The sequence below is a fragment of the Bufo bufo genome, chromosome 1, assembly GCF_905171765.1.
Source record: "Bufo bufo chromosome 1, aBufBuf1.1, whole genome shotgun sequence".
In the NCBI taxonomy this organism is placed as follows: Eukaryota; Metazoa; Chordata; class Amphibia; order Anura; family Bufonidae; genus Bufo; species Bufo bufo.
In genome coordinates, this window is record NC_053389.1 from 176,427,959 (window position 1) to 176,445,846 (window position 17,888).

Consider the following 17,888-nt stretch of genomic DNA (forward strand, 5'->3'; position numbering starts at 1 on the left):
TAAATCTCCCCCTGTTTTGTGTGTTGCGTGTTTCAGTAAGAACATGAGACACCTGCACCCGGGCGTGCTAGATCAGCTCACACCTTGATTTCCTCACTCAGGGCAGGCACTATATGTAGCAGAGCTCTGTTTGCTATCTGGACTCAGTTATTAACTTTGTGTAGTAGGATGCAACTTCCTACTGTGCAAAGGGAGGTGGCCATTCACATAGAGGAATAAAAGGTTAAAGTCCTGCCTTGCAGAGAGGAGGGGAATTGTGTGACGGCTGCTGCCACTGCTATTAGACATTTCACTGTCTCACTTCCCTGTTGCTCTAGAAGTACAAAGTCCCAGCTTCATTCTGCGTGACAATGAGAGAGTGACAGGAGCAGGGGACATCCGGAATCCTAGCACAGCAGGTGTAGCTGGAGGGCTCTGGGGATCCGAGCCTCTCAGGTGTCGTGTTTGGACAAGAATCTCAATGCCCCAATGGCCTTTCACTACATCACCCAAGGGCGATGCCACCTACCGTCTCTGCTGCTGGTAAGTACTGGGTAATCATGGCAGGTGTATGACCAGCTGGGACTTGTAGTTTCACAGCAACTTCTCAATAAGGATGATAAGGACTGGAGCATGGGGAGCTGATGTATACAAACTGCCGACAGAGAACGGTCTCTAAAATGGTATATATAGTGGCGCCATACACGCAGAAGCAACGTGAGACGTTTAAGTCCCGTTGACAAGGCACAATCTGCCATTGTGCGGCACATGCTGAAATGTTGTGTACTATCCAGGGACACAAATGTCCACATTATGGCCTTTTTCACACGACCGTGGTTTAGTTCCCCATCAGAGCCGCATTTTTTGCGGCTCAGGTGTGGACCCGTTCACTTCAATGGGTCCGCAAAAGATGCAGACAGCGGACTCCATGTGCTGTCCGCATCCGTTGCTCCATTCCGTGGCCCCGCAAAAATTATAGATCATGTCCTATTCTTGTCCATTTTGTGGACAAGAATAGGCATTTTTATAATGGGCCATCTGTTCTGTTATGCAAATTGCGGAAGGCACACGGGCGGCATCCGTGTTTTGCAGATCTGCAATGAACCTTTAGAGACGTTTTCTGCATAAGGCACTTTTCTGAGACCATGACGTCCAACAGATATTGGGGGTAATTCTTTAAAGGCTGGCATTTTACTCTGGAGGACGCGCCTAATTTATGACGACGCACAGTGTTTTCCGGTAGTAAAAATGCCCATGTGACAAAATATTGTCATGCTGTCATTTAAAAAGTAGCAAAATGGGTCTTGCAGCTTTTTTATGCCTAAAACCAGCACCGAGATGTGCAGAGTAAATGACCCCCATTGTTTATATGGGACTACAATTACAGTCCCTGTATATGAATAAGGACGAGACCTATTGTAATGGCGTGTGGGGTCGTAGGCTGTTTTCTTCTATCCGAAGTGACATAAAAATGAGTCGCCTCAAGTAATGTCCGCAGATCCAGTTTTTAAAATCTTTCTATGAATTTTGTCTAATGCCTTTAGTTTCGTTTGCGTCTTCAGTTCTTCATTTTTAATGCTAAAGTTCATGGAGAAAACCCGTCCGTCTAGTTACCATATGAATCTATTATAATGTAATGTTGTATAGGTAAGAATGTAGTATGTGGAAACTCTGTGGTTATAAGATGTGCAAATAAGACTGAGGTGTGGATGCTATTTGTATATTCACGTAATACTCCGGAAATGGAACTAGGGTGGTTTCACACAATTATTTTTTATTTTTATCTTTTATTTTTTTTTCCTTGCAGGCAATGATCAGATGTTAACTGTTATCATTGATTGTGAGTCAAAACCAGGAGTGGAGGCTACACAGATGTAAGGTGTCATCAGGATTTGCACTTGTTCTGTGTTTTTCACCTGCACCTGCCTTTGGCTGACAATCACTGATCAAACACTGAGGCCTAGTTCCATGTCTGTTTGACGTCCATGAAAAAATAAGTCCATATTTCATGTCCGTAAAGGATCCATGTTTGGGCCATGTGTCAGTTTTTTGCCCTCCAAGTATCATCCAAATTCCACGGGCGATGCTAGGCTGAAAATTTATTTAGAAAGCATCTCCTATCAATGGTCAGTTAAAAACGGACCAAACACCGATGCCATCTGTGTTGTGTCCACGATTTTCACAGAACCATAGGGTTCAATGGGGGTGTTTGGTCCACATCACAGACCAGACTAGTGGATGTCTCTGTGGTTTTTTCACTGACCCACGGTCAGTAAAAAAATACTGATGTGTGAACAAACATATTAAAATCAATGGGTACGTGTGCTGTCCGTAGAAAATGCAGACAACACACGTCGGGGAAAAACAGAAATGTGAACAAGGCCTGACCGTGTGAAAATGTCCTTATACCTCATTCACATTTTCTTTTTCATGGACGGGTTTCGTCCAGATTTTCCTTGGAGAGCACATGTACCCATTGATTTTAATGTGTTTGTTCACACATTAGTAGTTTTCCACTGAAAAATCAAGAGAGCATGCACTTCTTTAGTCTGTGATGGGGACTAAACACACCCATTGAAGCCTATGTGTCCGTAAAAAAAACACTGACGCAACACATATGGCATTCATGTTCTTTCAGTGGTTTTTCGCGGACCATTAGTAGGAGATGCTCTAGAAATAAATTTTTAGCTGGGCAATGTCCATGGAATATGGATGACACACAAAGGGCAAAAAGCAGACCCACAGACCAAACTCTGATTCGTACGGATATCTCCTCGGATGAAACATGGACAGATTTTCCATGGAATCAAACAGACATGGAAATGTAAACGAGGCCTAAGGCCTCTTTCACACGTCCGTGATGACATCTGTGATAAAACAGTCAGTGGTTCATCTGTGAGGATGTCTGTGAAAGATCGGTGTTTGGTCCGTGTGTAGGGTGGCCAGAGGTCCGGTTTTGGGCCGGATAGTCCAGCTTTCTGAGCTCCTAACCTCGCCTCATCAACTTGAACGTGCAGGGACACTCTCACTCCTCAATGGAGGCACCAGGACCTGACATTCCCAGTGTTGTGACGTCAACGCACTGTGTGCGTCAGTTTCTACTGTCTCTAGTAAGGAGCAAGTGTACCTTGGCGTGGAAGTGGATGAGGTAAGTATTATTTTTTAACTTTTAAATCACCGAATGGCCCTTTTTATAGTGTACCCATTTTTAATGACCATTAGACGGGGGCACTCCTGTCTAAAGTTACATGCACACGACCGTGCCGTGTTTTGTGGTCTGCAAATTGCAGATCCGCAAAACACGGATGCCGGCTGGTTAGAGTCTCTACATACATAAATTTGGCACTGGTGTTTATTTACTACTAAAAAAAGGCCAGGATAACTGATTCCATTTTCTTTTTTGGCTTCCTGTGGTTTTTGCCGCACCGATTTCTCCATGGCATTTTTCAACTTAGAAAAGGTGATGTAAAAATTCATGAAAAACACCAAGATCTAGGATTAGGTCCGGATGCATTGCGAATGCGTTCAGTGAAAAATGTGCGATTTTGCAAACAAGTTAATTCAGTTTTGATTGCGATCACGTTCAGTTGTTCAGTTTTTATCATGCGGGTGCAATGTGATTTAATGCATTTTGCATGCGCGTGATAAAAAACTGAAGGTATACAAACAGCATCTCTTTGCAACCATCCGTGAAGAATGCTTGCAAGCAAGTGCGGATGCGATGTGATTTTCACGCAGACCCATTCACTTCTACGGGGCCAGCGTTGCGTGAAAAACGCAGAATATAGAACATGCTGCGATTTTCACACAACGCACAAGTGATGCGTGAAAACCAACGCTCATGTACACAGCCCCATTAAAAATTAATGGGTCCGGATTCCGTGCGGTCGCAATGCATTCGCATCACGCTTTGCACCCACGCTGAATACTCGTTTGTGTGAAAGGGGCCTAAGGGTACACAACAGCTTTTGCGGCAGTTGTTGATGCCGTTTTTTGAGTCAGAAGTGGGTTCGAAGAGAATTAAAAATATAGAAAGAAGGACTTGTACGACGTCCGAGCCACAGGGGTGTAGTGAGAGTGCACGGTGAGAGTGGTGGTGTGCTGAATGGGTGCAGTAGCTGTACTCACTTTTCTGTAGCTCCCTGGGCCGGCGTGCAGTGGAGGGGATGACAACACTAAATCCTCTGGGGCACTCTTTATTGCAGGGAACACCAGCCAGATGGAAGTTGAGGTGCCCTTGATGGTATAGGTGTTTAAGGTGCTTTGGGGCTGGGCCCCTGTGTTCATGACGCCAGCACTGTTAAGTGTAATTTGGAGGTAGAGTTGAATGATGAGAGAGGCAGTAGTTGAACCAAACATTAACTTTTCTTGTAGTTTGTAATCTTGCAATAAGTATAGCATTCAATAACAGTACTTTGTCTTACATGAATTTGGTATAGATGATAAAGCTGCAAATCCCAATTAGCAGGCTCTGTGAGGTGATGTATGTAGGTTCCAGGTTAACTTATGCAGGAGTGATGATGATACTTTACTTGGTTCCTGATCTTGCTCTGGCTATTCAGTCTTGCAATAATATGGATCCTCTAGTACTAATAGTATGCAACCCAAGGGTGGTCTCCATCATGGCAGGCAAACTCTCTGCTCCATTCTTTGAAAAGGTTGTCTGAACTATAGTCCAAGTAGTGCCTGGCCTTGACTCTACAATGTAGGATTACTAAATCCTGCTTCTGGATTCCAAAAGTTCAAGTAGCTTACCTCCCTGGGCAAGGCCCAGGTGAACAGAGCAAAGTCTGTCTCTTCTCCTTTCTCCTAACTCCTAATCTCCTCCCTAACTTCCTGTGGTTGACCTATATAAATGGTGTTATAGTGACCTGTTGGTAGTGTGTAATGCATTTCACCAGCCTGAAATAGGAATTTAGCAGCATTAACAAAGGAAAATACAATGATTAGTGCAAGATGACCTGAAAGGGCATATAGCAATTTGGAGTGGCCCATACACACATAAGTGGGACACTACACCTATACTTCTCCTTCCTGCTGGATCCACTTCTTACTTTGGGTCAAAACACTGCCATAAAAAGCTGTGTGTGAGACCAAATTCATTATTTTATTTTTTTTACAAGCCCTGCAAAAATTGCCAAAGTGTGTGAAGAAAGCCATAGCCTGTTTCACATGAGCGATACAGAATGTGTCAGAGTCTGTTCAGTGAAAAACTGGTTTTACATGAAACTTGAATTGGTCTTGTCTGTGACTGCGTTCAGTGTTATAATTAAAGTCCATGCGGATGGAAAACTCGCTTGTGTGAATTAAGCGTTACAGAGAACATCTTGGGGCAGATTTATAAATACTTGTGCATAAAAATGGTCTTTATTTTAAACACCGTCTGAGAGTTATCCTTCTTATACATGCCTCATAATGAATGCCTCTAATAATGCAACCTTCTGTAATAAGCTCTGCACTCCCACTCACCTGTTGTACGTTTCCCACATCTTTTAGTGACATAGCCCTTTACTTACATGAATACAAAGGAAAGTAGTTAAAATTAGCAGCTTTGATGACAAGTTCCTATTAAAATCCATCAGTCAAGACACTTATGCTTACACGTTTCAGGCTGAACATGGCCTTCCTCATTGCATACTGTTATGAATACACTGAAACTCTAGATATGGACAAAACTGTTAATATGTCTTGGGCCGGGATCAGACGCTGCATACAATTACAGAGTGAAATCTTTTGAATATCCGCAGTCAGTTTGGATGCAGATTTTCTATTTCCCACGTGTTTTTTCAGACCTGATTCCTATGCATTGTATAATCCATGTAATATGACAGCACAAAAAACATAGCGTGAATGAGCTCTTAGAAATAAATAATTCTAAATGGTCATCCAAGGAGTCTCATAAGCAGCTTCAAATATGTGTTAGCTGTTTGATAAATATGGATGAAACGCGTTAGAGGTTGTAAAGGTAACAATTTTAGCCCAGCCCCAATATTGTGGCAGCCCTGTAACTTTTATTTCTTTATAGTAGCATCTAAAGTGATTGAAATACACTGCTGTCAGAATTGTGTAAGGCTACCCTACGTTTAGCTCAGGACTTCCCATATAGGGTTCGCAGTAATCCTGGGGTTCCTTGAATCCTAATCAGGGGTTTCCCAGAACACCCCAACAACAAGACCTGTCCCTCTTCTATAGGGAATGGAATCTGATTGTGAACCTAATCATAGATGCCAAATTCAGAATGACATACTGTAATGCTTACTCTTTCTATACCAAGCTTCGTTTCGGAATGGCATTAGGGGTTCCCCTAGCTTGGAATAATTTGGGGAATCACTGATTTAGATCATGCTAGTAAGACCTCCTCTTTGATCACAGTTTTTGGACTCATATAACATATTACATGATGGTATTATGACTCTGTTTTGTACAAAACCTTAATTGGACACCCATTGAGGAGCACAAGCCCTCCACATGTCTCCAATTTCAAAAATGAGGCTTCAAAGTCATGGCATGCACCATCAGACTCAATATACACTCACCTAAAGAATTATTAGGAACACCTGTTCTATTTCTCATTAATGCAATTATCTAGTCAACCAATCACATGGCAGTTGCTTCAATGCATTTAGGGGTGTGGTCCTGGTAAAGACAATCTCCTGAACTCCAAACTGAATGTCAGAATGGGAAAGAAAGGTGATTTAAGCAATTTTGAGCGTGGCATGGTTGTTGGTGCCAGACGGGCCGGTCTGAGTATTTCACAATCTGCTCAGTTACTGGGATTTTCACGCACAACCATATCTAGGGTTTACAAAGAATGGTGTGAAAAGGGAAAAACATCCAGTATGCAGCAGTCCTGTGGGCAAAAATGCCTTGTGGATGCTAGAGGTCAGAGGAGAATGGGCCGACTGATTCAAGCTGATAGAAGAGCAACGTTGACTGAAATAACCACTCGTTACAACCGAGGTATGCAACAAAGCATTTGTGAAGCCACAACACGCACAACCTTGAGGCGGATGGGCTACCACAGCAGAAGACCCCACCGGGTACCACTCATCTCCACTACAAATAGGAAAAAGAGGCTACAATTTGCACGAGCTCACCAAAATTGGACTGTTGAAGACTGGAAAAATGTTGCCTGGTCTGATGAGTCTCAATTTCTGTTGAGACATTCAAATGGTAGAGTCCGAATTTGGCGTAAACAAAATGAGAACATGTATCCATCATGCCTTGTTACCACTGTGCAGGCTGGTGGTGGTGGTGTAATGGTGTGGAGGATGTTTTCTGGGCACACTTAGTGCCAATTGGGCATCGTTTAAATGCCACGGGCTACCTGAGCATTGTTTCTGACCATGTCCATCTCTTCATGACCACCATGTACCCATCCTCTGATGGCTACTTCCAGCAGGATAATGCACCATGTCACAAAGCTCAAATCATTTCAAATTGGTTTCTTGAACATGACAATGAGTTCACTGTACTAAAATGGCCCCCACAGTCACCAGATCTCAACCCAATAGAGCATCTTTGGGATGTGGTGGAACGGGAGCTTCGTGCCCTGGATGTGCATCCCTCAAATCTCCATCAACTGCAAGATGCTATCCTATCAATATGGGCCAACATTTCTAAAGAATGCTATCAGCACCTTGTGGAATCAATGCCACGTAGAATTAAGGCAGTTCTGAAGGCAAAAGGGGGTCCAACACCGTATTAGTATGGTGTTCCTAATAATTCTTTAGGTGAGTGTATAAGGAGGTAATCTACCCTAGAATTATTACTTCTATGGAAAAATATCTTCGTTCATATGGAGTCCAACAGAGTCTGTACAGCATTGCATACAGGCTAGAAGCTCTGTGCTAAAGGAGCCGTACTGGCCCCATGCATTGCCGAATAGTCTCCGTGCCAGTGTTCATCAGCCTATAAGGTGATGCAGTAATGGAGAATTTATGGTATTATTTGCTTTTAATCAAATTTAAATTAATTAGTGAGAAATTTCTACCTTTTATCCTCCATGATGGTCCTTGTTCCTAGAAACAATGGTAAATATTCAGTGTTCATATGGTTGGTACTATATGTCTATTTCTACAGTTACTAAACACTGATGTAGTAAGTAATGTAATTTATTCTGTAATATTCTACAATTCAAACAGTCTTTCCCTATTCATTCCTGTACAACCCCAAGTCCATATATTCTATTAGTCTTCAGTCTAGAGCCTGAATGGAGAGCCACTGCAAGGAACAGCTCTTAAGAAGTTCTACCATGAGCTGACAAATCTAAAAGATTTGTATGAATAGCCTTCTGCTTCATACCAAATCATAAAGCATTCCATACATAGTGGGAGAAATGGGAGGGTTCACACTGCAATTGACTACTAGGAAGATCTTTGACAGGGGAAGGTCTCTGGTACTAGATGACAATAAGCAAACCCATGAACATGAGGTTACTGGCCTAGGAAAAGTGCTGCAATCTCTTTAAGCCAGGTGTTGGACCCCCACAGATCAGATACTGATGACCCCTTTAACTACCTGCATTGTAGCCATTTCTGTATGTTCCATGGCTGATTTAAATTCATTGATCAAGATTTAAAAAAGTGCTGTGATACTGAACAGGCTATGGTCTAACTGGTGGCAGTATATACACTAGACTTCAATAAATGTGGCTCATCAAATATTTCCACTTAGCCAACCATCTAAAATGCCAACAAATTGCAACGTTTAAAAATTGTAGGTGACCTTATATTTTTGTGTATAGTGCTTGGGGGGGGGGGGGGGGGGGGTGTATAGTGCACGGGTGGGGTGGGGTGGGGGGTCAAAATTTGCTCAGGAACTCATTGGATTCTAGTTACTGCACTGGTGCACAGTGGACTTGAGCTATGTCCCTGATCTGCGAGTTTAGTCTGGCATATTGATGGACGGATTGTTCATCTGTAATGTATGTCAGTATATTATACGTGGAACAACAAAATAGCTAGTTATTGGCAATATTTAAATGAAATTGGAAATTCATATTGTGCTTTTCTGAAAGAACAAAAAAAACATATATATGTGCCGTAAGTCACATGGCAGCAGAAGTACAGTTTTAAGATCATTCTTCAGAAATGGAGCACAGAGATCTCATGTCACAAGGGGAAATGGAGCAGAATAAGGCAGAAAAAGACAAAGGCCGTTTTCATACTGACTACTGAGGCTTGTGTGTGACCGTGCACTACAGTAGTATTGTGTGTGTGTGTCTGTCATCATTTTACCCACACAGGACTAGATCCTCATCTGCCACAGATTAAAGAGCTTACCCCCCTTTCCACAATATGCTGTACATATATAGATATTTTATGATGAGCATGGGGCCATATTACAGATGATTACAATTAGACATCAGCATTTTTGTGATGTTGTCCAAGTCCTTTAGAAAAGCCTATGGGCAAACCACTATATTTAAAGCACGAGAAAAAACGACACTGACCCCCCCCCCCTTCCCCCTCCCCCCCCCCCCCCCCCCCCAAAAAAAAAAAGACTGCCAAAAATCATGAACCAAAATGCATTGTATGTAGTATATATTATGGACTTTAAAGTAACACCTGGGAACAATAAAATCATGCAAAAGAAAAATGCTGTTAAAAAAACCTAAAGAACACCACAAAAAAATGTTCTTTTTTTCAGCAAAACAATCTAATACTTTTCCCACTCACACCAGATCTAAAAAAATGGGCGTGATGTGGACGGTCATTTACCTGCTTGTTTTAGGAGTAGAAAATGGTCTAAATGTAAGACTTCTAGGAAGTCTGGCATCTCTACATAACTGTGGCGGATCCACCGCCAGTTCAGGGCTTTAGACGCCGGTCTTAACAAATGTGCCCCTGTGTGTGAAACCAGCCCATATTGCAATTTTTTTTTCCTGGGTTTTGCTGCTGAAAAAATTGGGCAAAGCCATACAGTGAAACCTATTCTTTTTTTAGTATAGGAAATGTGGAGAACTCCTTAAAATGGAAAGAAGGCAAAAAGAACAACAAAACCTTTCCATTAACAAACACAATGGCCCTGATTTATCATACCTTCACTCCAGAATTCTGGTGTCAAAAAGTCACAAAAATAGGGCTTTTACAATATTTTGCACTCGCTTGTGCAAAATCTAAGCGACTGCGCAAAATCTTGCGGCTTTTTTGCACTCACTTGTGCAAAATTTTGCGACTTTTTGCATTTTTTTTTATTCCCCCCCCAATGTGTGTAAGGAAAAGTGTACAATCCTATTCATTAGCATTGTACTTCAAATCACAGGCTTCATTTCCTTCAGGACGAACCGAACACCTCAAATAGACAACAGCATAGCCGTACAGCTCTCTCTCTCTCTATCTATCTATCTATATATATATATATATATATATATATATATATATGTTTTTGTAAGATTCAATTAATGATAGAGTTTTATAATATGTTATGCCCTTAATTCAACATCGGTTTTATAATCTAGATTAATATTATCCATAATGAACTTATCCATTACATCTGTCTATGTAACTGCTTCGCAGCTTTACATGCTAGTGACACTGCAGTGAATTGGAGTTCTTCCTGCTGATGTACAAGTTAATTAATCCACGTTCAGGAATTTGAGAAGTTCTTTCTTTTTTGTTTTTTTAAGTCTGTGTCGTTTCAAGGAGAATACATTGTTAACAGAAGTGGTAAACTGGAATTACCGGTTTACAGACCAGAGTAACCTTAGGGTAAAATAGTAAAGACAGTGAAAAAGTGAAAGGAAGTACGATTAATGACACTTGCCATACTACACGGGTATATATGTAGAGTCCTTCTAATAATAGTACCGCACAAACAAGATTCCTCAGCTCACAGAGGGGGTAAGGGCATGTCCAAACTATGACTGGAAATACCAGTCTCGCTCTTTTATTTTATACTGAAAGAGTTGTCTAGGGTGAGAACAAAATGTCTATATTTTTTTTCCAAGAACCAATTCACTCTGGTCCATATAGACATGTTGTATGGGAGATGAGCCGCAGTAAGCACGGACACCGCACAGTGGATGGAGCTTTCTGCTTCCCGCTGCGTCTACTGTGTTGGTGGCGGCGGTGGAAGATTACAGCTTTAGGCCTCATGCACAGGACTGTTGTCTTGGTCCGCATCCGAGACGCATTTTTTGCAGCTCAGATGCAGATCCATTCACTTCAACGGGGCCGCAAAAGATGCGCACTACACTTTGTGTGCTGTCTACATCCCTCCCTCCGTTCCTTGGCACCGCAAAAAGAATAGAACATGTCCTATTCTTGTCTGTTTTGCGGACAAGAATAGGCATTTCTATAATGGGTGGCCCCTTCCGTTCCGCAAATTGCAGAATGCACATGGACGGCATCCGTGTTTTGCAGACACACAATTTGCGGACCGCAAAACACGGCATGGTCGTGTGCATGTAGCCTTATCGGTGATGGTGACAGGTGCTGGACTTAAGATGACTTCTCTTGAGGATAGGTCATCAATAGAGAGGAGCAAATTTCTTACAAATTCTAGTGAATCCCATACTTTTGCAATTAGCTTCAGATGAATCACTCAAAGCCGTGGCCACTCTTTTACAGATTAGAGAACACAGAAGAACGGATCTGCCACCATATCGGGATCACTTTTAATTTTACATTTTATTTACAGTGTGGTTTGTTATTAAACAGGCTGTTACCACCCGCTATGATCCATTCACCCATAACCATATACAGTATCACTGGTGACATTATTAATGGTGTCTTGGCATTAAAGAGTTTGAAAGGGGTTGAATACAGTGCTAGGATACCCCAGAGTGTCATACATGACTTTTTATGGCAATTGTGGCACTTTCGATTTGGATCGAATTTATTTGTACCTGAATCGACACTGACAATGAATCTGACCCAAAACAAATTTCAAGAAATTCGCCCATCTTTAGTCATTGATATGAAGACACTGTAAAGCCCCTTTAAATTCAGATGTTCTGATTATCCATTTGCTAACATCTCTCCTTTGACAACTTTTGCTCTACTGCTCCCATTATTTTAAAACAGGCATGCTCAACCTGCGGCCCTCCAGCTGTTGTAAAACTACAACTCCCACAATGTTCTGCTGTAGGCTGATGTTTGGGCATGCTGGGAGTTGTAGTTTTGCAACAGCTGGAGGGCCGCAGGTTGAGCATGCCTGTTCTAAAAGGTTTAATTACATAGAAGGAATATTCCTCAAGGAAGGGCAAAAAAAAGTGTCAGAAGAAGGATCCTAGAAGGCAGCTGCCAGCGTGGGTGGCACGGTGGGTAAAGTCCTTTTTTGCAATAAGAAAGGGACATTAAAGAAAAGGGGTGGGGGGGGGGGGAACTAAAATATAAGCTACTTTCAATAGAACTGAAAGAGAAAAGGAAAGTTGACAATTTTATCACAATTTGCGATATAAGGAACTGAAACCTAAAGGGAATATCCACCATCTCGTTACCATAGACTTAAGCCTATTCAGTATATGCTGGCTGGTACATCTGTGTAAGGATTCTGTGTCGCTTGCTATTCAGTTCCAGTAAGTCACAGCTATGATCACTGACTACATTGTTAAACGGGGATCAGGGAGGAGCCCTGAATGGGGTGCACAAAGTGGAAAGAGAATGGAATGCGGTCGGAAGCGTTATTCAACAGCGTCAACAACTTTGGAAACACACCATGCACCACACTTTTTGTTTCTGTGGTTGCAAATTTAGCTGAGGGTATTAAAGTCATTTGCTTCTATGTTAAAGGGATTTTTTTTTTATATTTTATTAAATAAAACTTTATCCTTGACTTTGCCTTAAACCTCTGGTTTTTATTTGCACACGGTACAAATGATAAAAACAATGGACCAGTGCTCCTAAAGGATCTAGGAGAAACATTGTCCCTGCTGGCCATTGTAATTGGTTTGAAACAACTTATAATGTCTCCAATACAATTAAAGGGGTTATCCAAGACTATAAAATCCTCCCATATGCCTGTGCCCCTCACACTGAATATACTTACCTCGCACTGCTCCTGGTCCCCGCACCGCCGCCGCTGCTGCTTCTCCTTGTGCGCGGATGAAAACATCCGGTGTCGGAAGGGGTTGGGGGGGTTGGGGCGGCCAATGGCAGTCTGGGGCATCGTGGGTGATTTAATAATCTTGGATAACCCCTTTAAGCCAAACCTTTATTGGATGCTTTGGCCAATAAGGCATTTTTTGTAAGACCACTTATATAACAGGAGACAACTACTGAAGATCAATGAGACATGGCAGACGATGAATCCAAAGATCCAAATAGCTAGCTCACAAAGAGGAACTCGGGGCATGGAAAATGCAGGACAGCACCCACATCAAGCAAATGTAGAAAAATCCAGCCTCCGATTGCCATAAAAACATCCAAGATTTATTCAAGCATGTTAAAAATCAGCCAAGTGAAAAAAATACAAACAGGCATGTTTTGATAAGATGCATCCGAAACATGTCAACTAATCAGCACCCTTAACCCCTTCACTACCAAGCCACTTTTCACCTTAAATTGCAGGCCGATTTTTGTAAGGCGCCCTGCACACGAACTTGTGCACCCCGTGGTCGTGCTGCAGGCTGCAAAATGCGGGCCGCAATTCACAAACACATTCCGTGGGACAGCCACAGCGGATCGCTGACCCATTCACTTGAATGGGTCCGCGATCCGGCCGTTCCGCAAAAAGATAGTGCTTCCGTAGGGTTCCGTTCCGTGCTTCCGTTCCGTACCATTCCGCATCTCCGGATTTGCGGACCCATTTAAGTGAATTGCTCCGCATCCATGATGCGGAATGCCCACGGAACGTCACCTGTGTATTGTGGATCCGCAAATGCGGTCTGCAATATGGCAACGGGAAGCACACGTTCGTGTGCAGGGGGCCTAAATCTGACGTGTCAGTTTATGTGGTAAAACACTTTTACTTATTCAGGCCATTCTGAGATTGTTTTCTCATCACCTATTGTACTTCATGACAGTGGTAAAATTGAGTAATAAAATTTCATTTTTATTTATAAAAAAATACAAAAATTTTCCAAATTTTTAAAAAAATTTGCAAATTTTCAAATTTCAATTTCTCTACTGTTATAATAGTAATAACGCCAAAAATAGTTACTACTTTACATTCCCCATATGTCTACTTCATGTTTGGATCATTTTGGGAATGCCATTTTATTTTTTGGGGACGTTAGAAGGCTTAGAAGTTTAGAAGCAAATCTTGAAATTTTTCAAAAAATTTCCAAAACCCACTTTTTAAGGACCAGTTCAGGTCTGAAGTCACTGTGTGAGGCTTAAATAATAGAAACCACCCCAAAATGACCCCATTTTAGAAATTTCACCCTCAAGGTATTCAAAACTGATTTTACAAACTTTGTTAACCCTTTAGGTGTTCCACAAGAATTAATGGAAAATGGAGGTGAAATTTCAGAATTTTACTTTTTTGGCAGATTTTCCGTTTTAATCAATATTTTTCCACTAACAAAGCAAGGGTTAACAGCCAAACAAAACTCAATATTTATTGCCCTTATTCTGTAGTTTACAGAAACACCCCATATGTGGTTGTAAACTGCTGTACGGGCATACAGCATTGCGCAGAAGGAAAGGAACACCATATGGTTTTTGGAAAGCAGATTTCACTGGGATAATTTTAAGCTGCCATGTCCCATTTGAAGACCCCCCCTGATGCACCCCTAGAGTTTTTTTTTTGGGTACTATTTTAGGGATTTTTGGTTGCTCTATATTACACTTTTTGTGAGGCAATGTAACAAAAAATAGCTGTTTTTGGCACCATTTAGATTTTTTGTTATTTACAGTGTTCATCTGACAGGTTAGATCATGTGCTATTTTTATAGATCAGGTTGTTATGGATGCGACAATACCCAAAAAATTTTGGTTGTTTTTAGTTTTACATAATAAAGCATATTTTTTTTTTATTATATTTTTTTAGTGTCTCTATATTCTAAAAGCCATAGTTTATTTTTAATTTTTTGGGCTCATTTTTTGCAGGATGAGATGACAGTTTGATTGGTACTATTTTAAGGTGCATATGACTTTTTGATCGCTTGCTATTGCACTTTTTGTAATGTAAGGTGAGAAAAATGGCTTTTTGCACCGTTTTTATTTTTTATGGTGTTTATCTGAGGGGTTTGTTCATGTGATATTTTTATACAGCAGGTTCTTATGGATGCGGCGATACCTAATATGTATACTTTTTATTTATGTTTTACACAATAACAGCATTTTTTTTTATTTTAAAAAATCATGTCTCAGTGTCTCCATATTCTGACAGCCATAGTTTTTTTTTTTTTTGGGCTATGGTCTTAGGTAGGGTTTAATTTTTTTGTGGCATGAGAAGACGGTTTGATTGGTACTATTTTGGGGTGCATATGACTTTTTGATTGCTTGGTATTACACTTTTTGTGATGTAAGGTGACAAAAAATGGCTTTTTTTATTTTATTTTTTTACGGTGTTCACCCGAGGGGTTAGGTAATTTTTATAGAGTAGGTTGTTACGGATGCGGCGATACCTAATATGTCTACTTTTTTTTTTTTTTTTTTTTAACATTTAACACAATAAAAGCATTTTTGAAACAAAAAAAAAAATCGGATTTTAGTGTCTCCATAGTCTGAGAGCAATAGTTTTTTTTATTTTTTGGGGAAATTGTCTTAGGTAGGGGCTCATTTTTTGCGGGATGAGTTGATGGTTAGATTGGTACTATTTTGGGGGGCATACGCCTTTTTGATCGCTTGGTGTTGCACTTTTAGTGATGTAAGGTGACAAAAAAAATAAAAAAATTTTAGCACTGTTTTTTTTTTTGGACGGTGTTCACTTGAGGGGTTAGGTCATGTGATATTTTTATAGATCCAGTCGATACGGACACGGCGATACCTAATATGTATTTTTTTGTATTTTTTATTTTTTTACTTTAGGCCTTATGCACACGACCGTTGCGTTTTTTGCGGTCCGCAAACCGCAGAGCCGCAAAAAACGGAAGCCGCCCGTGTGCCTTCCGAAATTAACGGAACGGGCAGCCCATTGTAGAAATGCCTATTCTTGTCCGCAAAAAAGACAAGAATAGGACATGTTCTATTTTTTTTGCGGGGCCACGGAATGGAGCAACAGATGCGGGCATCTTTTGCGGCCCCATTGAAGTGAAAGGGTCCGCATCCGAGCCGCTCGGATGAAACTTTACAGTTTTTTTTTTAAACTTTTTTTTTTTTTACTTTTTTTGAAAACTATTTTTTGTCCCACTCTGGGGCTTCAACTTTTTGGGGTCTGATCCCCTTTACAATGCATTACAATACTTCTGTATTGTAATGCATTGGCTGTAAGTGTATTACCACTGTAATACGCTTACAGCCTGCTTGCCTGTGAGATCCAGGGGGCTGGATCTCACAGGCTCTCCCGGAAGGCAGCCACGATGCCTTCCCTGCCATGGGGTCCCCGTCACAGCAGCGCACCCGTGAGGATACCGCACCTGCCGCGGTCAGCGCTGACAGCGGCCGTGCAAGTGTTAATGCGCCAGCATCAGTGACAGCCGGGCCCCTGCCTCTGATCGGGCGGAAGCAGCTCCTGCAACCGCCTGATCAGCATGTCATACCTGAACTGTGCTGGAGACTTCTGTCCCGCATTTCTGTTTCCTTACATGTACGGTGCTGGTAGTGAATGGGTTAAAGAGGACTTGTCACCACTCCTGACATGCCTGTTTTAATAGCTTCATGCATTCCCCATGTTATAACAATTCTGGAGCATCTATTCTTATGTCTCTATGTTGTGCCATTCCTTTTATTATTTCTACTAGATGTTATGAATGAATTACTAGCAGTCTGTAGTAAGGGTACAGAGGGGATGTAACCAGTTGGGGGGGTGTACCTGCACAGACTCACTCTATTCAATTAGTGCTGCTATTTTCAGACTGTGCAGATACACCCCCCCCCCCCCCAACTTATTACCTCCCCTCTGTAGCCTTACTGCAGACTGCTAGCGGTTCATTCATAACTTCAAGTAGAAATAATAAAGAATAGCACATCATAAAGACATAAGAATAGATGATCTAAAATTGTTATTACAGGGGGAATGCATGTAGCTATTAAAACAGACAAGTCAGGAGAGGTGAAAGGTCCTCTTTAAGGCTGTAGTACAAGGCCGATGTGGCAGACAATTGTCGAGAGGGAAGCGTTCCATCTCGGCAATCACCAGCTCGTTAGCGGTGGAGACTGCAGCTATTACATCTAGCGATCTCCTCCACAGCATTAGGAAGAGTAATTGCTATGCCATCGCTCGTCCCCATGCTATATAGTGGTTTGCTTCGTTTGATTAGACACCACAATCTGCCGCCTGCAAACAATTGTTTTTTAACATGTCAAAAGATTTGGCTTGCCCGATGAATGGGCAGTATTACACTGCAAGATGATCGCTAACAAGCAGGGGCGGATTAACTGCATGGAGTGGTTCTGCAGGTGGTGACCACAGACCACTTCTCAGTTCCTATGCTTCCTGGCTGATGTTTTGGTCACTTTTGAATGCTGCCGGTGCTTTCACTCTAGTGGTAGCATGAGACGGAGTCTACAACCCACACAAGTGGCTCAGGTAGTGCAGCTTATCCAGGATGGCACATCAATGCGAGCTGTGGCAAGAAGGTTTGCTGTGTCTGTCAGCGTAGAGTCCAGAGCATGGAGGCGCTACCAGGAGACAGGCCAGTACATCAGGAGACGTGTAGGAGGGCAACAACCCAGCAGCAGGACTGCTACCTACCTCCGCCTTTGTGCACTGCCAGAGCCCTGCAAAATGACCTCCAGCAGGCCACAAATGTGCATGTGTCTGCTCAAACGGTCAGAAACAGACTCCATGTGGGTGATATGAGGGCCCGACGTCCACAGGTGGGGCTGTGCTTACAGCCCAACACCGTGCAGGACGTT

The 17,888-nt window shown here is 42.0% G+C and overlaps 1 protein-coding gene across 1 annotated transcript in view; it reads left to right on the top strand.

The window, feature by feature from the left end:
* Nucleotides 1–261: 261 nt before the first annotated feature.
* PTPRH (protein tyrosine phosphatase receptor type H) overlaps nt 262–17,888 on the top strand; it is a 200,480-nt gene continuing 182,853 nt past the window's right edge. Inside the window, exon 1 of the mRNA XM_040428959.1 lies at nt 262–522. Coding sequence (XP_040284893.1) covers nt 469–522 — 54 coding nt within the window. The 5' untranslated portion in view covers nt 262–468. The remainder of the gene's footprint in view (nt 523–17,888) is intronic.